The sequence below is a fragment of the Egretta garzetta genome, unplaced genomic scaffold, assembly GCF_000687185.1.
Source record: "Egretta garzetta isolate BGI_Z169 unplaced genomic scaffold, ASM68718v1 scaffold287, whole genome shotgun sequence".
Lineage (NCBI taxonomy): Eukaryota > Metazoa > Chordata > Aves > Pelecaniformes > Ardeidae > Egretta > Egretta garzetta.
Genome location: NW_009260435.1, coordinates 8,596,583 through 8,620,231, shown reverse-complemented (window position 1 = coordinate 8,620,231; position 23,649 = coordinate 8,596,583). Strand labels below are relative to the sequence as shown.

The 23,649-nt window shown below is 37.1% G+C and overlaps 1 protein-coding gene across 6 annotated transcripts in view; it reads left to right on the top strand.

Annotated features, from left to right (window-relative positions):
* Positions 1-23,649, top strand: part of TCF12 (transcription factor 12) — a 174,068-nt gene that overhangs the window by 47,112 nt on the left and 103,307 nt on the right. For 5 of the 6 annotated variants that reach the window (XM_035899469.1, XM_035899470.1, XM_035899468.1 and 2 more), the window contains 2 exons: positions 2,356-2,424; positions 13,624-13,726. In XM_035899469.1, coding sequence (XP_035755362.1) covers positions 2,356-2,424; positions 13,624-13,726 — 172 coding nt within the window. The remainder of the gene's footprint in view (positions 1-2,355; positions 2,425-13,623; positions 13,727-23,649) is intronic. The other variant, XM_035899473.1, reaches the window with a different exon arrangement.

Sequence of the window (23,649 nt, the reverse complement as noted above, 5' to 3'; positions counted from 1 at the left end):
GTTGTTTTTTAATTATAACTGAAGATCATGACTAGAAAATATAAACACTGGTCAAGAATCAAACCCTCCACAAATTATACCATTATACCCTAAAGCTGGTAATAAAAGCAGATGTTAGTGCTCCAACAGAGGTATAACACAAGTTAGAATCATTGGAAGAGGTTGGTGCTGTTTGGGTGTATCATTAAGAAAAGCAAATGTAAATGTAGATTTGTCTTGAGCTCTCTGGAAGGCTTCAAGAAAAAGAAGTTAAATTCTTATACATGTCAGGCATCCCTCTCCCCCAGCAACTATAATTTGGACTTAAAATAGTTTATATTTAAAAAAAAAAGAAAAAAAGTGAGACAGAAAAAAAACTCATTCCAGCAAACAATTCTTGCTGAATCATAATTTATGTTAGGACAGTTTCAGCTAAAGCCAGTTGGACTCTAGCCAAACTGAATATATTGTGAAGAGTTGATGGAATCTATCCCCAGAATGTTATTGAAGTATTTCTTCCTTTGCTGGCTAAGTGCAGAGGATTTTTCTCTTGCATGCTAGTAATTTGAGATGATACTGAGAGTTCATTCTGAAGCACCAATTATTTACATCTTGTGATGGGTATTTTGTTGTTTTGTTTTGTTAAAGAAAATATGTTCATTTTTGTTTAAACTGGAGCACACTGGTTCAATAGGTCTTCTTAATTCAAGCTAAATACATTATAAAGCCTGTTTAATTTTAGAGAATTGGCAGTTAATGCTGTCTGATTTGTTTGGAAAGTTAGAGACTTTGAAAATACTAACATGTAGATTTATTCCCCTGCTTCTATTTGTGGCTGAATTTAATGATTTTATTATATGGCATTGTGTACATCAGTATAAAATTTAGAACAGCAGGCTAATACTTGCATGCAAACTTTCTTAATTTATAAAGTAAAAATGAAACAACCAGGTTTACCTCTTCTATTTGTCTCCCAAAACAATGTTTTGTATGTTTTGCCTTCTTGTTTTTTTAAAAAAATTCATTTGTTCATGTAGATGTTGAGTTGGTGAAGCTTTCTTCACTTCAACAGGGGATATTTTTTGTCTGAAGGCAGCAGAAATCATGGGTCAGGGAGGAACCCAGTAGTCCTAAATTCTAATGAGAGATTATTTTAAGCAGAATATTTTTGCAAATGTCTTCCTACACTTTCTTTTTGGAAAACCTGCTAAATGATATAAATGTAAGAGCAAGTCTCATGTTAGCACAGAACGTGACATTAGTCTGTCCATGAAACTTCTGCATGGGGTCAGCTTAGCTGTGAGCTGTTGGCTCCACAGTCATGAAGCATGGGTACAGCAGCAGTTCCTGACGGGATCACTGACCAGGTAGTGGATGCTGATAGGTTTAGATTTTCCCAAGAGCCTGGTGTGGTTAGGTTGTCTTAGGAGGTGTCAGCTTCTGGTGTTAGCTTTGAAAGATCACAAAGTATGCATCTCGTTGGTTTTATGTAGTGTATCATCTTCATGCGCTGAAGAATAAGAAAGGCCTGTCCCACAGGCTTGGGATAATATGAGACAGAATTGACATGAAGTGGCTATTCAAAGGGATTCAGAGGGTTTGGCTGATGAATATAGGTCTTTGCCCACGCCTTCAATAGACTGAAAAATTTGATAGTGGGAGGGTAAAAAAACAACTTTCTGTAGAGGCCCTGCATGAAGCAATAAAGAATGGTTGTCTGGAATGTCATTTAAATGACAGCAGTTTTTTTTTAAAGAAAACAGAATTCCTTTTACAGGAAAACTCCATTCCTGTGTTTTCCCCAAAAAAGTGAACACTAGAAATATGTACTGTCTGTATATAGGATTGGTAATGGTTAAGAGGCACAAATTAATTCATCCCATGGCCATGTTCTTCCACAAAAAAGTAGAACAAAGGAAGTTTTCTTCTGCATTGAGATCACTGGACTTCATTTACCAGTCTAAGTCAAGTTTGCATGCATAAATTTTGGGTAAGATGTATGGTCTTTATTTTTTTGGTTTTCTTTCAGCCAATGAGACACATTACACTATTGGTTCAGAATTATGAATAAAGATAAGTTTTGACTACTACTTCATGTGCTGCTAGATCAGATGACTCTGAGGAAGAGCTAAAATTAGTGTGTGGGTCTGTATTGTAAGAAAATGGATCAGGCTTTCTCAGGAGGCAGGGCAAGTGATACACTTACTCTTTTACATTCCTAGGTTATTCCTTGTGGTAATTAAGATACCGTGTTTAAATAACTTATAATTTTCTTACGTGTTCAATTTTAACTTCAGAACTCAGTGTTTTTTCCTATAATTTCATTATAGAATGTTATTCTTGTCCTAATTGTTCTTACTACTTGCCTGTTTACAGGAAAATGGCGGTCTTCATGGGAAAAGCTCAGACCTCACCACGGACATAGAAAAGTTGAAACCTCAAGAGGTACCACTTATTCTTTTTATCTTGTGTGTGATTTATTTTATTTATTTATTTTTTTAAACTGCGTGCAGCCGACTACTGGAGTTTTCCTTTAAAGGTCATGATACAGTGACCAAATTATTTAAGAATTTAAATTGTTGGCCCAATATTGGCTGGAATTTCCAAAGGTACTTAAAGATAAGCAATTTTCAATTAAATAAGATGGTGAAGACTGGCTAAAGGAGGTTTTCCTTTCCCAACTCCTGCCGCTGACATGTTTAGGTCAGTATAGATGGTCTGATTGTGTCCTGCATTGATGCTTAAGGACAGAGTGTAAGAATAGGGCACAGATTTTGCCACCTTTAGTGTCATGCTCTCCTGGCAAAGCCAAGCACTTAGCGGCTTAGGAGATTTCCTGCACAGAGCTGAGCTTTTGGACAGTGTTCTCATAGCTATTGGTGGACTCGTTCTCTGTGAGTTGTGAATTTTTCTGACTTTGATTACAGTTTTGGCAATAATTACGAGCGTTTTGTGGCAAAATTATTGATGTCTTTGTCTTAAGTGTGCTGACCAGTGATTTAACTGATTTCCACCATGTTCCTGTGCTTTGAATAGTAATGATTGGTTGTTACTGATGTACTAGTTTTTTTTTTTTCCCACACACATCTTTATTTTACATGCCACACCCGTATGTCTCTCCTCAACCAAACTGAAGAATTGTAATCTATTGGTCTCTGCTTGTATAGTAACTTCTCCTAACCTGTGATTAGTTCTTGATGCCATTCTTTGAATCTTTCTGCTTCCTCTGTATAACTTAAGAGTTAGGCTAATTACGGCTGCATGCACCAGTCAAGATAAGGGTATACCATCAATTTCTGCATGATGTAATGATACTTTAATTCTCTGTTCCTTTCTTATTTGTTACTAAGTCTTGCATTTTTTGACTGTCACTGAACAAGTGATACTGTTTCAAAAACTGTGTAGAAAAATAAGATTTTTTTTCTTACATTGTACAGTAGTTACTACATTGTTATGACATTGAGGGTTTTTTTAACATGTTTCTCTTGTATTTATTTACACCGAATTTTATCTGCTGTTTTATTGCCAATTTCATGGAGGACTTGCTTTGCAACTCTGCACTAACATTTATTTAGGATTATTTTTAATTTTTTTTTTCTTTTGTTACCAGCAAACTTCACCATGTCTTTGTTCACCCTCTCTTTTTGATTTATCCATGGAATTGTTGAAGAATGTTGGTCTGAGTATAGTTTTTTGGGGAAGTGGGGAAAACATGTTGGTAACTGCTTTTCACTGTGAAAACTGGATGTATATTCTTATGCTTGGGGCGGCGTGTTTGTTTATGTAATTTAATCTTTTAATCAATAATCAATTCACAAAAGATCCTTCGCTCGTATCCCATAGCATTTAGTTTATTTTAAGAGTCTCTGGTAATACCTTATTAAAAGCTAAAATAGTCTTATTTCAATAGTGTTTTGAACTAACATAGAAGGCTGAGAATCACTGTAGGCTTGAGGAAAACCTTATATAAAAGAGCCTTGTTTTTTCATTACCTAATAACGTTAAATAGTGTTCTAACACTGAAAAAGCAGTGGGTATTTGTATTGGAATTGGCTGTGATGATCTTAAATTTGTGAAAAGGTACAAATTGAGTGACTTCCATGTGCAAAATCTCATTTGTATAGGCCAAATGCTTTGGTAGGAAAATGAATAATTTGAAAATATATCTATTGTGGGGGGAAAAAAGAAAAAAGTAGGAAAGTTTATTTTTTTAGAGGAATAATTCAGGAATGGTAATTAACAGGTCAGTGGAATTCTGTGAAGTGCTGATTGTCTCCCTTTATTCTTGAATGATTATACTGAAGTCTATATACAATACTATGTCAGAATTTTCTGTCTCTTGTGGTGCTTGTTTTAATTCCAACTCTCCAATCTTGCTTTTACTTCAATGTGTGCAACAGTGGTGGTTAATGTATGCAAGTCCCTCCCTTGTCTGAATGATAGAAAGCTAGAGATATTTTTGCATGTATGCATAAGCCCTTGCATTATAAGGGTAGTTGGCTCTTTGTGTATGTTGCAGGGGACTGTAAAGCTGCTTTTTGAAAGCCTTGCTCTACTGAGCTCTTTGAAGCAAATTCTGAGGTACTTGGTTCAAGTAGCATGTTTGCTGCTCAATAATATATTGCCCTATAGCACTTGAAAGTTTTGTTGTTTTGTGAGATGCTTCTGAACTTTTTAGCTTTCCTGCTTTATTTGGGAGTTGTAATTTATACTCATAACGTAGCAACAAACTGGTATAATAATTTGGGGGGGGATAAACATTTGTCTTTTAATGAAACGTTTTTCTGCCATAGTTTTTATCGTGGTGTGGCTAACGGTTGCTTTTATTTCATGAAGAATATTGCTCTGTGAGGCTTTCTTTCATTGTTTTGATTTTGTTGTAACATGTCTTTGCAATAAAAGGAGCAAGTTAGGTTTTCATCTGTTTAGATTGCTGTCTCCAAATCAAGGAAAGCTAAAAATATTTTTTTAGAAGACATTTTCTTGCTGGATAGACTTTTTATAATACACACATAATAATTTTAACTGTTGAAAATTTAGCATAAATTAGCTGGGGTATTTTTCTTCCAAAATCTGAACTGTGGGTGTTTTAAGTATCTTCCAGCATGTATATTGCATTAAAAGCTGTGAGTGTACATTTTGACCTGATTTAACATAGAATCTAGCTTCAGTACTGAGTATGCAGTTTATCCTCCTTTGCATTTACATAACTGCTGTATATCTACTTGAAGCCAGAGTTGAACTGATCAAGATACCACTGCTAGATTTAGATGGTTTTGTAGCATCAGTCAACAGGTTGTCAACAGCTTATGCCCCCTATTGTATGTAAAAAACTCAGACATGAATTGGAACCCAAAATACTATATGCCCAAACTACTCTTTCCTCCCTACCACCAGTAGTACTTTTAATTTGCAAAGAAGTTAGCAGGTTTTGAAATAGTATTTTATACCTCTTAATCTCAGGTACATAACAAGAAAGGAAGCTGTAAAATAGCAAAACAAGACAAGAGGGACACAGAAATACAGTAAGTGTTATCAAGTCTGTTGTATTTGTGTCCTTTTTGTCCTCTGTTGGGTTTTTTTTTTGCGGGGGAGGGAGGTTGTTTGGCGGTTCTGCTGGTTATTTGCTTTTCCTGATGTATTCTGTAAGTAAGCAGATAATTTGGTCTGAAATCAAAGCCAAAATTAAATATCCCATATTCAGTGCACAGGACGCTTTTGCAAATACAGCTTACTTTGTAATTTGATTTATGGGCAGCACTTTCCAAAGCAAGTTCTGACATTTAAGTTCTGAATGCGAAGGTTTTTAAGTATTGTCTTCAAGCATTTATTGTTAGTATGTTGGCTATACTTGTATTTTATTTCCTGGTTTATAGCTTAGATAAGAGCTAGAAAACCTGGCTTCAGTCATATGAACTATATTGGGCAAGTGGGGTTTTTTTTGGTTTTGTGTTTTGTTTGGTTTTGATTGCAACTACCTATCATATTGAAATTAGCATTGGAATTTGTTCATAAATTAGTTTTCCATGTGGCCAGGGAATTGTCCCATTACCTATCATGTTGATATTTGTCTCACAAGAGTTTAGAGAGGTGTAATTGGCCATTGAGTTTAGCTGTTTAAAATCAGATTCATCATTCACTAAGTTAACTTCTTGGAAATGGATTCAGAACTGGAGAAAATGGTGATTATTTCAAAATAGATTCTTTGTTCAATGTGTTATGTCCCCCTTCCCCTTCCAAAGTTCTGCCAGGTTAAAACTAAATAAACAGCCATGTTTTCAGTTGTTCTATATTTCATTCCTGCACACACAGTTTTCATCTATTTCAACTTGATATGTGGAACTAAGCTAATGAATATTTTTAGAGCTCTGTTACAAAGCCCATAACTGATGGTGACCCTTGGAGGGTACTTGTGAAAGCTCTCTTGACTTTTCCCAATAATACCTGAAATCTAGGGTAGTGATATCCGCTTTTCCCCCCCCTATATAGCAGGTGACCAAGTAACATATAAAGCTACGTTTCTGTCTTTAGGATATTGTAGTGGAAGGTTAAAACTTGCTGATAGTGAAAAGGACTCAGAATTAAAACCAGAAGGTGTATAACTTGTTCCTGGTGCAGTTGGGTGATGTCCATCAGCTAACTGCATTCATTCCTCTGTTTAATAAGTATTATACAAGTTTCTTGCACCATAAAGTGAGATGGGGTTGAAGGACTGCCTCTTCCCAGTGGGCTGGGAGATGGCACGCACGGAGCCTGCTGGGGGGGAGAGGTGTTTGTTTCCTGGAACTTCAGATGGGTCTTCAGCTTGGTTTCTTAAGCTTTTGGATTGTAGCAGGCAACTGGTAGTCATATGGATGAAATGGTCTAAGGAGTTTGTGGAGTCTTCCATCGTTGTCCATCTGCTCTGTTTCCCCCCTCGGCTTTTTTCCTTATTTGGAAAGTTAAGGTAGTTCTCTGTTTGACCTGTGACAGACCTGCGTGTTGTCCTTATGGAAGATGTTGGTACTGTTACACCAGAGAAAAGCAAGTTGCGGGATGCATTTATTATTGGTTGTGTTAGAAAATATTTGGCTATTGAAGAAGCTGCTTTTCATTTTAGTTTTTGATCATAATGCCAGTTGGTTGGATTTTTTTTTTTGGTTGCATAGGAGGCTTATGAATTGTTGATTCATTATGTTCAGCCACAAACTGACATCCTGTAATTCCCCGTTCCCTCACAGAAGAGTCTCTGTGCACATCGCTCCAGACCCTAGCACTACAAAATATGGTCAAGTGTAGTTGCAGTTGTAACATTCCGAGCTAACAGTCTATGTATTAATAACCTGAAAGTAAGTTTTCAGACTTAACTTGTTTTGTTCTTGTAGAGTCAATTGGAAGTTCTGTATTTTCAGACTTAAAAATTATTCAAATTGTGTGAAGTACTTCATTTAAAAATGATAGAATGAATTCTTAAAATACAGCCATGTGGATCTCTGTGCTTGTTTAGTACTTTTTCGTCAGAAGTATACATTTTGCCATCTTGCTGTGTCTTTCCCTTTCTTCTCACGTGAATACTTCTTATAAAATATTTTTGGGGTCACTGTTTGGAAACAACATTGTTTCCAACTAACAGTTTGCTGCAGGACAGTAAGTGATTTAGATGGAGTTGTACCACCACCTGTGACAATGTGATGTTTCTTGGTGTTTGGTTAAAATAAATCAATATAGTGCAGGGGGATCCCCAAGGCAAAAAGGAAGAGTATTCTGCTCTGGACTTACTTTTAGCTTACCTTTATTTTTGCAAGGTTCTTCCTGGTCTGTGTGTTCAGTAGACCCAGCCAGGTTTTGGCTCTGTAGTCTTTCCTTTAGGAGCCATTGACAAATAGGTATATTCAATGACTGAAAAAATACTCTTTCCAAAACAAAATGGTTGTTTATTTCTGGAAACATACATGATCCCATAATCTATAATCTTTTAAATTAGCTGGGACACCTTGGTATGGCTATTGCCCAGAGCCTCTTGTCTAATCTTCAGTCTGTGACTCACCACAATGTTCCTGGGTGTAGTCAGTCTCTGGGTCTGTCCGTCTGTCTCTCACTGTCTCTGCCTCTTACTTTCTCTCCCTGCTCCCACTCACCCCCTCTTGGTTTTTTTTTTTCCCCCCCTCATGTTTTTCTTTAGACCTTTCAGATTAGTTTGGAGACGCAGATAATCCAAAATAAGCAGTAGATTCACTGTTGTTCATTTACACATTAGTCATTTAGATGACTGTTGCCTGATTCATATTAACATAGCCAAATTTAGTGAGAAAGGGACTTCAGTATTCATGAGTTTTAAACAATTACTATTTGTTAGTTAAGGTCAGCCAAACTATAAAACTCAAGGAATCGGAAGCAGCATTCGTTAAACTTAATCTTTTGGTCTGTAGCCATATCAAACTGTGAAGGCAGCCATTCATTTTATTGGAATTTTAATGTCTCAAGTTTAAAGGTAATAATTGAGCTATAATATAAGTTGCTAAAATGCAAATACCCACTTATTGATCTGGCAGCTTGGTTATGAGCCACAACTGGGCCTGATTTTGGTCTGTTCCCAGGGACTTGTGCAGGAGACGGCTTGGGAATAAGGGAAGAGAAACAATGAGGGGGAAAAAAAAAACCCTAAACCTGTTTTCTCTAGTTCAGTGGATGTGAGCAAATAAAATGTTGTGGAGTAGTTAACTGCACAGGAAGAAGTTACTCCATTAAATCAATAAATGCATGGGAAAATCATGTGCCGTGTGGTTACAGTGTCTCCTTCATTTTTTAAATTTTACCCTGAACTGACAACGTGAGTCGGGGTCAGGAGTACAGTTTTGCTTATGCAGGGACAAATCCTGCTGTGACTTCAGAGAACAATTACTAACAACAATAGTTTGATGTTTTTTAAGTGGAAGCAAAAGGGTGAATCCTACAGAAGCTGTGGAACCAATGCAATGAAAAGGGGTAGGAAGTGAGCTGGGGAGGCTCTTTTTGGCTTGTTCATAGGTGAGTTCTGTGAATGACTTAAACCAAAATGTCACAACTTTAATGGTCATTGAAAGACATTGAGTTTTAGGAGGTTAATTACCATTTTATTTTGTAAAATGGGGCATAGACTTATTGTATCAGGCCTTCCCTTATGGTTTAGCGGGATAAATGTGCCTAGTAAGGAGTGTGTTTTCCCTGTTTTTTTCCATTTCTTCTTCTGGTCGTCTTGAACAATATGTTCTCTAAGATAATTTTCAGGTGTATTCTATACTACTATTTATGATTTTGTAAATAGTCTCAGATTTTTAATTGGTTTGGCTGTGGTAGCATAACTGTGTGTGGAAACTCCTCCTGATACAGATAAAGCCTAAATCACTTGTAAACTGGGGGCATCTTACCTGGAAGAAATGGGGATGAAAACTGTTGCAACTGTCAATTGTTTTAATGGATGGACTTAAGTTATTGGAATTATTAGAGAACATCACTTTAATCCAATGAAATACTTGAAAAATGAATAAAATATTAAAGCATTCAATGCTGAGAGTGCCTTCACTACTCAGTTAAATTGCAGTGCCAGTTAGTAGTGGTCTTTAAGCTGCATTTCTTGACAGGTGTTATTAGTAGACAATACTTGTTGCTTTTATTTGTAGACTTATTTGACTTTGTCTTTCTGATCACAAACATGCAGCGAGACTGAAATCCAGGGAGACGCCTGTTGCAAAATGAATGGTGACAGCATTACAAAATGCCGTAAGGGAAGTTAGCCCCCATTAGACTTTATTGGGGCTATAACAATACAGAAAGAAAAGTTGTGTCTTCCTTTGGGAAGGTTAAAGCTTGCTTTTGTAGTAGCTATGTAAGAGGTTGGAACAAACAAGAAGGCTTTGAGTTTACAGCTATGGCATATAATCATATTCAAAACTAGTTTTCTTTCTGTAAACAGAAACATGCCCTGAGCTATCTGCAGTCCCTTCAGAATAGGGTACTCAGAACAGAAAACAAATTCATCCAGTAACTCCTGTTTTGCAGACCTTTTGCCAGTTATTTGCTAAGTACTCAAACTCTGCACTCTGACATATGTTAATCCATTGGTATGTTTGCTGGGGAGCAAAAGTGGCAGAAATGGGGACGTGCACTCAGCAGGCAGTGTCTCCTTCCATCCCTTCTGTGTCAAACTTGCCTCGCAGGTAGCAGTAGGTAGCAATCTTCCAAAGGGCTTTGGAAGCCCACCTGTGGTCCAAAGAATCACCAGCCTGTTCCGGTAGAGTCAGGTCACAGTATATATCATTGAATAGTTCTCCCCAAGAGGGAGAATAGCTTCTGGCATAACTAATTAGCTCCCATTTCTGCTTGGAGCCTATATCAATCTAGTGAGGGCCCTTTCAGATAGTAGCGCTCAGAATTGCCATGAACTGAAATTCCCTTCCTTTCTCAGAAAGAAAGAATGCTATTTGACAGTATATATTATTGAGTCTTCTTTAAAACATAGATTTGGAAAGGGGCTCTGATAGAAATGTTTATATATCCTCCCACCTTCTGTTGCTCTTGCCATGAGGGATGGATGAGTTCAGATGCCAGCTGATGGAGTTTTCTCTTTGTTAGTCACACAGGTGGGATGTACCTTTAATAAACCACTATGCTTTATTGGTGTTGCAGACAGACTTTTTAAGGCTTTCAGCTGCATTCTTCCTTAAGCGGTAAACATATGTTGTCAATTTGCACTGTCATATTTGTTAAATACATTTTTAAGCCTTGATTGTATGAATAGAAGCTTCCAGGAGTTTTTAAGAAGCTATTGGAAGCTTCTAAAGTTTTCATCTATGATTGATTAAGGCTCTTCCCAGTAGAACTTTATGCTGTTTATTATGTAAGTTAACAATACAGATGTACAAGCAAGGAATGGTATCAGGAATGCAATTTTATTTGAAGTGCAGCTTAAATGTGAAGCATGCTATGAAATAACTCTGTGTAATTTACATCATTGTCCTTAGAGCTCTTATGATTTTGCTTAATTTGCTTTTGTGAAGTGCAAACGAAGTTTGTTAAATCAAAACCGCATATGTTTGTGGTTATTTTGTATTCATTTAGCGTGGGTGAGTTATATGTAGGAATCAGCCCAGGGTTTCTAATCCCAAACAAAACTCTGCTGCTTGAGCTCATAATCCATAACTCATTACTAAGACTCTGAATAACCGGTGTTGAGGATGGTGGTGAAGCTAAGACCTCTTTACATAGGTCTGCTGTAGATGAAAGCTGAGAGAGGTTATGCTTTGCACAAGTGTAAATTCTGTAATGCCTGACAAAGAATAGAATGCCTGACAATTAATTTTAGTTAGGAATTGAATTCAAGTACAGTAAACCCAATTCTATTTAAAGTTCTTGCATATGCCTTAGTACACTTTCCACCCCATACAGTAAATGTTCTGCTTTCTATGGCTTTAGTGTTGTGAAGGACTTCTTGGAGCATTTTCCAGGTAAAGTAGTTGATTGGTCTAGCGGCGTAGAAATATAGCTGATGGTGTGCTAATTGGGTACAAGTGCATTTCTGGCAAACTGAGAGTGTGTATGAAAAGAAAATGATGTAAAGAATCATTCGAAAGAGTTCTGACGGTGGAAGGGCTAACATTCCTTTCTGTGTAACCTACCCGCCCAGTTCTCCAATTCCTCTGTTTTGGGGGGGAATATACAATATTAGCTTGAGGAGGAACATTATTAATCCTTTGCATTAGGTAGATTGTGTTGCATGATATGTAACTGTGTATGAAACGAGTCCTATTCCTGTTGTATTTTCAGTAGTTTTATTATTTACTTTGAAGATTTCAGCTTCTGGAGCTCATCTAGGCACCACTTTCTGAATGTCGGAGATATGGATTCTCTTTTATCATTGATAGTGTCCTTCCTAGTTTCTTTCTTTTAAAAATAATATATAGTTGAAGTATCGTCTTAGGGAAAAAGGTTTTAAAACCCCCACAATAACAACTATAAGCAGAGCGCCAAAAAGGAAGCTGCCTACTTAGGAGCTTTATTTTTTTGGTCCTCTGTTTGCAAATTTTTGTTTCTTTATTCAGCATATTCAATTTCTTTTTTGTTTGATTTCAGCATAGAAATAAGTCACATGTGGTGACCTTAGCTAGGAGCCACTCCATTTCCTCGGCAGCTGCTGCTACACGCTGCTTGTCTGACAGACGGGGCTAGGTCACGGTTACCAGAGGACACCCTTGTGGTCATAACCAAGTTGTAAATGTCACTAAGATTGTTTCTGAATGCCTATCACATGTGTATCGCCGATTCTGAAGTAGATAAAGTCAGCCAAAGATTCATTTGGGAGTTGGGACTCCCAGAAGATTACTTTTAAAGCTGAATAGCAGCAAGAGTTGTGACATGCATCCGTAAGCAGCGGTAGTGATTTGACAGTTATTTAGCCCTCAGTTACTAGCCCTTTGGTAGAACTGACAGCATGCCTGCAAAGATAGTGAGGCCTGTTTCAGCCCCATTAATGTTGTCTTGAATGTGAGCCTGCAGTCTGAAAAAATGATAAATGTTCAGTGATTGATGATTTTATAGTCCCAGGGTGCTTGGGATGGTTTCTGGTAGCTGTGAACAATTTCCCCCCCCTCCCCTAATTAGGCCTGAGCTTTAGGTTTCTCTCTACCAGATTTAGAGAAGTGAGTAAGTGGGAATTGTAAGACACTGTTTACAAAGTGTTTTTCAAAACTGGCTACAAAGGAGGTGCAATTTTGAGTACCAGGTCTGTCATGTTTTCATACAGACTAAGTGATTCGGTGCACATCTGATCAGTATGAATGGCAAATACCATATTCATACCTTCATATGGAAAAGCTGAAAGCGTTTTGAAATGCACAAAAGAGAATTTTAAGTAATTGGGTTAATTAAATAATACGTGCATCCTAGGCCATCTGTGTTTTCCGTCTCTGTACCTTTGGTGCAAGTTTTCAATAAGCCAGTCTTTCCTGACTGCCTGAGGGTCACTCCAAGCCCACTAAGTTGGCTATACTAATGGTAGAAAAGTGCAAAACAATATTTCAGTTTGAGTGCTTGTTTGCAGATCGGAAGCAAAATTGTTTGTTTAATCACTGTTTGGAAGTAAACCTTTTGTCAGTGAGCTCTGCTGTTTAGTAATGGGATAGTGTCAAAATGCCTATTAATCTGTAGCATTAATAGTGGGCTGCAAGGGGAAATGGAATTTCTTCTTCTCATTTACACTAACATTTTTTCCTAATGTCAGTGACTCTTCCTGACTTTTTTATTGTATTGTTTTATTAATACAAAGAGAAACCTTATGAAAAAAAATCAGTTGTGACTTCTTCAGCCTAATTTTACTCTCTCAGTGGTTAGCGACTTAACACTACGAGCATTCAGATATCAAAATATCTCAGTGTTATTCAATTTTTAGAAATACTGTCCATGAGGACACATCTTATTAAGAAATTATATGGTTTCTTTTTGATGGGGGTGAAAGAGGGAGAGAAAGTAAAATATGGGCAGGCAGTAATTCCTGTGAGATAGACCCGAAAGCCAACTTTTGTGATTAATGACCAATTGTGACTCTGCACATTTAATTAGGAAAGTGTCATTACACTCAATTAGCAGGGCTGCCAAATAATCTGTTTAATACTCTGGTCTTTTTTTCTCTAGGGTTTTGCAGACAGTCCTCATTACAGTGATCACTTGAATGACAGTCGATTAGGGCCCCATGAAGGATTGTCCCCGACACCTTTCATGAACTCAAATCTGATGGGTAAGTAGGTAATTCTTTACGAGTATCCCCTCAAAGCCTCTTTGGTCAGAAAGAGACATTTTTCATTCCCTTGTCTAGGCCTGACATGTCAAGCATCTGGAAGTTGCTCTGTTTCTCTTAGCAACACTGACTTTCCTATTGAAATCTTTTTGTTGGGCAAATTCCTCATAGAGGCCATTGTCCAAGACTTTTTAGAAGAAGGAATCACCTAGACTTTCTTAAGTTGGTTTGATTTTTACACTTCTCTTGTAAATTCCAAATTATTTTAAAGCTGAATTTTCTTTAGCTTTTGCTGATAAGACATCTATAGCAATTTTGAATTTGTGCATTAAAAAAAAAAAGTTATTTTTCTAACACTATTGATCCCTGAACTAATTACCAATTAACTTCAGGCTTTTCTTCAGTTAATAATATGAGGGCCTGCCTCTTCTTTTTAATTTTCTAATTTCTTTTATGTTTTTTGTATTGGAAACATTGTCGCTTCTAAGAAATAGATGCAAACTCCTATTTTGCTAGACAAATTTTATTACTGCTTCCAGGCCTGTGGGTGTCCAACATTTCCTACTTTTGAAACTGGAAAAACAAGCAAGCAAAATGTGTATTATATTGTGGGCTTAGATATTGAAAGCTTTTTCTTCATTACCTGCATTTTTCTGTTACCTGAAACATATTAATGTATTGATGGCATTGTTTGAAACTCTTCTTCCTATTCCAGTTTGGAGCATAAAGATATTTATTTCAAAATATTTGTCGTTTGGCAATACATGGTTTTGGGACAATTTTTTTTCTTGTATCTTAAACTTAAGGATGAGTCTGAATGTTTGTTCTGAATTTGTACATTTGACATTATTTCACTTATATATTCTGTGTCTTGTAGACATGACCTATTTTGTGATCTCAGTATTGTCCTTTTAAGACATAGCCATGGTAATCTAAGTGGATTACCTAAATCCAAATCCTGGTGGTCTGCAATTTCTTTTGGAAATCTTTCTACTTTGCTCAGTCTTTGTTTACTACTATAATTTTCTCTGAAATAAAGGCAGACAAAGGACAGCTATTGCTGAAATGAGAATTTAGTTTAAACCTTCATATGAACCTGAAAAGTTGTAATATAACAATGACCATCTCTGTAGTCTTTGTGTAGAGACAGTACATGTCAATTGGTCAGTTATACTTGTATCTGAACACAGTAGAGCTGAAATGTAGTTTTCCTTAGTTATTTTGATAGAGTTTCCCCCAAATACTATTTCTATTACATTGTCTTTTTCTAAATAAAGGAGACTAAAAAGACAAGTTACTTCAGTTGCTTCTCCAGTATTTTGATCAGTAGCATGTATGGAGTGGCTCTAGGCTCTGTAGCTGATACTGATTTTATTTTACAAATATATATAGCAAAGTTTGATAAGTTTAATTTGTATTAACAAAGGCAAACTATTTGCTCATGCTTCTATTTTGAGCCACCCAATTTCTAAACAATATATGCCTTTAAATATATGAAGACAATAACTGGTGCAACTACATCTTAGTTTTTCAGTTTTATTGAAGAGATGGCTAGGTGATTCCATTAGACATAATAGAATTACATAATTAATACAGATTTGTGAAGACTCCTCCATTGAGGTTGTTTTGCAGAGAGAATTAATGAATTACAAGATGTGTATGTGTCAGTCACTTACCCAAAGCAGCTGTGAACTGAAGTAGTTTTGTAATGTTGTATGGCTGATAGTTCTTATGGATTTTCTTTTGTTGGAGCAGTAGTACTTAATTTCCTTCTATATGCAGCAAAGACTTATAGAAAGCTTTCAGTATATATCTCTAAGAAATGTACACCTCAAAACTCTAAAAGTATGCTTCTGAAAGTATTCCAGCTGTGGTTTTTGGCTTATTGTAACAAAAAAAAAAATTCATATTGCTTAAATTACAATATAGGATGCAGCTTTGTATATCATACTTTAACATCGCAAAATTTTGCAGCATATCTTAAGTTGATGCTGAAAGTTTGAGAGAGGAATGATAAAAGCTACATAAAAAAACATTGAGTAGTGGTTTTCTGTGTATTACCGCTATGTGTTTGTGGCTTTTTTATTCAAAAGAAAAATGAGATTTCTTCTTTTTAAGTTTTTTAGAAAAAAAATTCTTACACGGTTTGTTAATATCAAACTGTGGTCATGTTCCCATAAACAGAATGAAAACATCTATTTTATTAGTTACTGTAGATGATATTTAATGCATTGATTGATTGTTCTGTTATCTTCAGAGGTTAAAAGGAGATGGAGGCTAAGAACATGAACTTTATGAGCTTATAGGAAGTATCTTACTAGGCTAACAGGAGTGATGGAATGGGGTTCCACACTGAAGATCTAAGAAACACACCCCTTCCCAACATTTTATCCTGACTGAAATACATGTCTGAAATAGTTAAAAACTATTAAAAAAAAAAAAAAAAAAAGAGCAACAACATATTTCACCATTGCTGTCAACACTTAAGAGCACCATTAAAAGAAAGAATTGTGTGTCAAGGGGATGTTGTTATTTTGTGTATTATGTTCAGCCGTAAGCATATTTGCCTGAAGAGATAACGAATTATAAAGTGCTACTGTCTTTCATGATGGAGCTCTCAAACATTTTAATGATCTTGTACATTGCAAAAGAGAGAAATTTTGTCTAACAAGAGTTGATAATGATTCAATAATGAACAATTTGCCACAGAAAGATACATTTCCATATTCATTTAGATATTTTTTGAAGTGTTTTGCAGAGGAAGTAAAGCTATTATGTTGGATTGGTTAGTGTTCTTCACTAATGAATTCCAGAATTATCCTGTTGATTTGTTAGTATAAAAAAAGAAGGGCCGTTGCTTGTATTTTAAGTAAAACCTGAATCCTGTTGGCACCAGCATAGTCTGTTAGTATCTAGAGAGATATGTAGAAAATCAGGCTAAGATATATTGGTGGTATTGTAGCTCCATTTAGACTTGACAGTCTGTGCTTATTCAACACTTCCTGTTTTAATTACATTCTAGAAAACTACTCACAGGGATACAAGATTCTTTTCTCCGTAATTATGCTGCCTTTTAGTACTCTGCACTTGCAAGTAGAGGTCAGTTTTTGCTAGGACCTCTCATGCATGTGGAATTGTATCTTCTGTTGTACTGTTCCCTGGACTTTATTCCATGGAGCTTTTCTACTTCTGCTTACCAGGAAGAAAGCAAGCAGATCGTTCTTGAATATAGGTTAAAGGGGTTTTTGTTGGTCCTTCCTGAAGATGTGAAGTGGGTGACTTCATTTCTTTTGTGTGCCTGTCCTTCCACAAGAGGTAGAAAGGATAAAGACAAAACTTTTGTTTTTCATGTTCATTGCCTGTGTACTACACAATTCCACAAGCTTGTACATGATAAAAGTTAATTATAGAATTTAGTCAATAGTGAGCAAAAAGGTGGTGGTTAAATATAATTTCACCATGTTGAAATTGGTGCCCTGAAGTAGAGAGAGATATCATTCTTCCAAGTTTTCTTTCAAGTATGCTTCCTTGTTTTCTTATTATTTCTTTAACTAGTTGCTTTGCAGTTTATTTGGGTTAAATTTTAAAGCTCTGGGTGTTCCTGGGCTAGCCACAGGGTTTGAAGACCTGTCAACCAAGATAACTGGAAACTGTCATAATTGGAAGCTCTGAATGTGTGGGAATGGAGGATTTTAGATCATTTGCTTCTTCCCGACCTCACTTATTCACTGACTGTAGTAGACCAGCTGCAGGGTTGCAGTTACTAGTTTATTTCATATAATCTGTTGATATTGTAACACTCGCCTCTGTTAGTATCTTAGTGAGGTGGTTACTGCGCTCCTCTTCCTAACAAACTAACTTCTGCGTCTGTCGTGCTAGGTATGGCCATGATATTTTCTTAAGGCCAGCATTAAGAGTATGGAGGACCTGACAATGCAGAGAAGTCAAGACGCACATCAGGCAGCATTTATGAGGGAGAAAGTAGAAGCTTGTTACAGTTACTAGAGCTATAAATGATTCAGATCATGAATCAAAACATAGTTTCTTATACTGTAACTATTGGTACTGTGGATATAAAGGGTAAACCTGATTCTTTTCCCGAGTGAAATAAACAGGGGTTAAAGAATCAAACACAGTATTCTCTAATGGAAGCAGAGTAATACATTTTGGGTTTCTTGCAGTGCAGCTTTCTTTAACATTGGTTGGACTTGATGTACTAGAATCACTCAGGTGGTTTGTCATCAGGCTTCACAAAGCTGGGCTTGCAAGTATATTACATAGATATATACACCGTTTATTTTACGCTCTATTAGTGTTTAACTGTCTTGTACCAACGTAGCAGGTTGTTATGCTGGGTAGAAGCTGCCACATAGAGCTAAGGGCAGCAGGAGCAGAGAAGTGCCTGATGGGTTGAGGCCAAATTCCATGAATTTTCAAAGGTAGTCTTCCAAGTTACTGTGAAACTAAAGACTAAAGACTAATTTTGTGGATTCGTGATACAAATGAGTGATCAATATCTGGATTGGGATGTCTTCTGATTTTAGAGTTACTCTTCACTTAATTGACTTGTTTGCCTGATTGTGTAGGCTTGTAAAATGGCTGTGCTTCTGCCAGTGCATCTTTCAAACTAGTGAAATTATGTCGTATTTTTATTGTAAAAGATGTTGTTTGACTTGTAAGTTAAGCACTCCAGTTGGCTTGGATAGAGTGGTGTTTTTAAAGATGAACATTAAGGGCACTTTTTGAAGCAATATAGTAAATAGCTGAAGCCTCTGTAAGCTTTCCAGTAATGATATTGTTTTGAACAAGTGATGTAAGCCTTTTAAATCTAAATTTGGGAAAGGTTATTCTCAGTAAAAGGAGAGGCTTCTTAATTTTAAAATACAGTTAAAAGAGCATGCATCTGAATTCTTTCTCAGTTAAGAATCTCCCTAATCTTCAGGAAAACTGCTAGTTTTCTTCCTCAGTAGCACTTCAGTAGCAGAATTTTTCAATCGAAGTGATAGAGCTTATTATCAAATGACTTTATGATGGTGAAGGCAATAGTGGGAAGCAAGCAAGGGTAAACAGTTATTAAAATGGTAAATGTTAAGAATGATTCCATTATATTTTTTGCTAGGAATCTTGTTTTAATTACCTTTAAGGAAGGGAGAGGGCAGATGTGATTAGTGCGTTGGCAGGCCTTGTATTTGTCCAAAATAATAGTTAGATTTCCTTAAATTGCCTTCTGTAGTCATTACTAATTTAACACATGGAATGAAATAGGCATCACAAGGGAAATGATCTCCAGAGACATGAGTAATGGCAAGATTGATCTGAAATAATTTATACACAGTTACATTGGTATTAACTTGGAGAATGGTAGGGACAGAATATTTTGAATCCTTCGGAGAATTCATTAGGAAGAAAAAGGAAAACGTTAAAAAAAGAAAAAGGCAAAATAGGGGCACAATAAAGATAAGTGCTTCAGTTCATCTCATTCTACAGGAGTAGGGCAGTAAGTTGAAAGAAAATTGTAAAAGGGTAGCTAATAAGCTTCACGTAGTGCATAATTACTTGTCAAATATTATTGTAGGCTAAGAGTTCAGAAAAACTTTTCTTAGTAAAAAAGATGCAAGTGTAAGATCATCCACAGTTAGAATACTTAAGGGGTACAAGTGTCCTGCTCTAAGGCATGGGTCCGCCCCAAGCCATAGACTGTAAACTTCCCATGCTGGAAAAGTTCCTTGAAATTTACTTTACAGTAACTGGCATAATACAGTTTCACAGCATTATGTTTACATTTTATGAAGTCACTTATTGCTTTGATTATTGAAGCTAAAAATATCAAGATGCTGACTCATCTATATGTAATATATCATGGCTACTTTTCCCAAAGTAACCGTTGCCATTGCTTCACCCTGGGAAAGCTTCATGTTTTGTTGGTTCAGATAGGCTTATGTTTTGTAAAAACAGTTTTTTTCCAAATCATTGCATATAATGAATCTGGCAAATGGAAGATTTACATTTAGATTTCCTTCTATGAATGTTTGTTTTCCTTTTGGGGCATGTCACTGTGTTTAATTGCTTGATTGACACTTTTTATATGGTATTATAGATTGGCTAAAAGCCTAATGTGAATTTTGTAGTATTTTGTTGTTTATAATGAACATCTCAAACCAAGTGATGTTTTAAGTTAAATTTCAATAATTTCTTCCTCTCTTCCAGATAATTATACTTATTTGGTTCATATGTGAATATATAAAATCTCCATAAATAAATTGAGGTGTTGTCCAATTCCCACCCCCACCGTTTTGATTTTTTTTTTTTTTTTTTTTTTAAATGCTAGCAATGCACATGGTGTTCTGTTCCGGGGGTGTTTTGGTATCTGGCTGTGTCCCAGCTCTGGCGTGGCATGTTGGGCAGAGGCAGGCTCATGTCAGTCGGAGCTGTAAAATCTCATACCTGACGTGCTGGTCACTGCCGGCACAGGGCCGCTGGTCTGCAGGCTGAAGCTTTCTAGAGTTGCGATGTTTTGTATCCGTTGGTACAGTTTCAGATTTTATATCGCTTCCCCCCCCCTCCCAGGTATTACATTAAATAAATTCCACTCACACCAAAGAATTGCTCTCATCTGCTCTTCATTTTCCTTTTGTGAAAGCTAATGGGTTTCTGGGAAATTAAATTACACAGTCATTTAGTGACAGTGCTAAGTGCAGGGCATTTTTACCCTTGGGTTTTTGCTCACAAGAGTGTGTGTTAAGCTTAGTTTTCCATTCTGTTTACAGTAATATTTCAATCAAATAGCTTTCCTAACATTTCTCTAAATACAGTAATACCTCAAGGCTTTCTACAGATGTGGCAGGGAGCTCGTGTCCTTTGTACCGTTACGCTGTAGCAGGTGTCTGCTTGTGCGCTCTCCCCCTTGAGACTTCCATCTTCTTCCCGGTGAGCAGCTGTGGCAGAGGGCCCCTAACAACCCTCCTCAGGTGGTGCTCAGGTGTGGGTCTGCCAGGTAGGTGTGGGGTCGCAGCTGCCTGCCCGCCTGCTCCTCGCCCCTGGCCGGCTCCCTGCCTTCGGCAGCTCCCAGCACAGGAGGGCCGAGAGGGGGGTGAGCAGATGCACAGCACTCGGCCTTCCCAGCCTTCCCCCCCCTCCCTGTCGGCGTCCACTCACTGCCTGAGTGTGCCGGAGTGTTGAGGCAGTTTATCCCTAACGAGTACGGGTACTATCGTGCAAGTTTAGAAGATTTTTGTAATCTCCAAATCAGTATTGGAGTTGTTTTCAGACTTAGTCTGCAGTGCTGTGGTTCAAGGAAAAAAAAACAGAAAGGTTTTCTTTCTGGCAAGTAAGAAAATGAAGAAACCTGTCCTTGAAAATCCATCAAATGATATGATTTAACGTTGTGCTAGGAAGAGCTGCTGATACCTTTTCACTGGATTCTCCCGGTGCTACCGGTACCTTCACAGGACTCGTAGGAGTCTCTGCAAATCCACAGTGTGTCCCGCAGGCAGAATTTGCAGTTCTGGTGGCCCGCGGGCAGTAGTGCTGCTTGCATGGTGCGCTAACAGGAGGAAAAATGGGACCCAGTGTTAATCATGTTGGAGGAAGATGAAATGTTGCTGTCTTCAGAAAGGTCTCACACTTAAACCCAGAATTTTTGTCATACTAAGTACTTCTGAATTGCCAGTCTGGGAACTTAATCATGCAAGTCTTTTCAATTTTGAAATATTTTAGTTATGATAAAATTTGTTCTGCCAAGCTTGATTTTTAGTTAATGCAGTCTGATACATTTGAGTGTTGATTTATTCACAGTGTTCTCTGCCTCTGAAAAGGGGAATAAATAGTAATCTGATGTAATTTTTAAGTCTTGCATTTCCTCTTTGTTATAACATGTCAGTTTAGCTGCTGTAGGGTATGTTTATCTGTTACAAGGCTCATCAGTGCATGAAATGCTGAAAGGGCATATTTCTCTCCCGTGGTTCCTGCCATCCCTGGGCACTTGTAGATGTGTTCCAGTGGATGGGATCAGCTGGGTGAAGCTGTAGGATTTTAAATTTCAGTCTGTCTGAAGGCGCCAAGCTCCTTTCCAGGGAGAAGGGAGGAGGGGGTGATTCTTTCCCATGCTGGTGATGTAACTTCCCCATGAGGCAGTTGCTTAGGGATCTACATAATAACTATTATCCTGTTCAAATAGGAGACTGTAGAAAAGCTCACTGGTGATTAAAAGATAATTTTGTAATTTTTCATGGCTTGTCTTTGTTTTGCAATAAAGATGTTTGCTTATCACCAGGTGCATAAAAATCATTTACTTAATCTCTATTTCATTCCATTAATTTTTTTTCATTCTTGTGTGCATGTAGCTGTAGCCTCTCAATTGCTAGCAGTCCAGTTTTTAATAAATACAGCAGCCTGTATCCGGTGATTAAATTCTGAACTGATCAACCAAAATGTTGTAACTAGGCTGCTCGTGCCAAAACAAGTGGCTTTTGTGATTTGGGGCATTACAGTATTTGCATTAATATGATTTGAAGTTGTTAACGGTTTTCTTTAGAGACTGGATTTTAGTGAGTCAAATGTTTGTTGCTGCTGGAAACCTGACTTTGTTTAGATATACAGACACTTCAGAGGGAAAAGCAAAACAATGAAACTGAGTGAGCAAGCCTGTAAAAGATGTAATTTTGGTTTTGAGGTGCATGAAGCTGTTGGACCTCTAATACTGTTGTTTTTGTGAGTTGCCTGACTGGCTACTTGCATTTTCCCTAGAGCTGTAAACTGCTGTATGTGTGCAATGCTTCAGCTATGTAGTGGATTAACAGAACAAGTATCATCAAAAGAAGACAAAATTTTTTCATTTGATTTTGAAAATAACGTCTGGACATTTTGACTTCAGTCCAATATTACAATACAGTTTTGTTTCTGAAAAGTGGATGAAGGATTTTCACGTAACAGAAATGTGCAGAAGACCAGAGAAACTGCAACTTGCTCTGTTAAGTGGTGGTAATATCATGCTTTATTTGCGAGGCTTCCTTGGTTGCTGTCTTTTTACGCTTTTCTGAAGGCTAACAGCACTGTGGCTTTCAGATGGGTGTTCAGCTTCTGTCACTCTAATGCATATATGTATATTGGGAAGTCAGCTGAAAATTCTGTGGAGTTATCTCTTAGGCATCCAGATGGAGGGTCACTTTGAGAAATAGGAACCTTGTTATCCTGATGTGTGGAAGCTTCACCAGGATGGCGTTTGGTGGAGGGAGGGTGCTGTTTGCTTGGGGGTTTTTTTGGAAGATGCTCACAGGGGTTCCCCATCTGAATAGGAGAGAGAGTTGATACGTCATTTTATGTGATGTTGTGTTATATACAGGATTAAAGAAACTGATTATTTGAGATTAGTGCTACCGATTCCTTTAAAGAAAGCAATAGCCTTAAGATCAGTGATGAATTAAAAAGTTTCATTGGAATGGGAATGGGCAAGATACACAGTGATTACTATTGAAATAAGTTGAGACTGATTTTACAGTTTTTTCCTGAAACTGCTGAGGTCTGGCCATGAGCCTTAAAGGTAGCTGGGAACCAAGTGCACTAAAATATGTAATGTGTAAATGCGCAATGTGTAAATTCAAATTGGGATTGTACAGACCACGTGCAAAACCAGTGCTATCATCACGATAACTGTAATGAAATTTTAGTTTACTTCGCAGTGTAATAGGGACCTCTAAGAGCCTGGCACTTGAGGCACAAATGGGATACAAATAAGGCATATTGCAGTTTCTTCCACTTATACAATGGGACATAGAAAGCAGAAGTCTTGAGAGTAATATGTGACTTGTTAAGTCTTGTAAGCTTCAAGGCTGATCCCTGGGGTCTGCATTGAACACCTAAGTGGATAACTGTATCACAAATAAATTCGCATCATGTTTAAAAAAAGTTCAGCAGAGGTAGGAAAG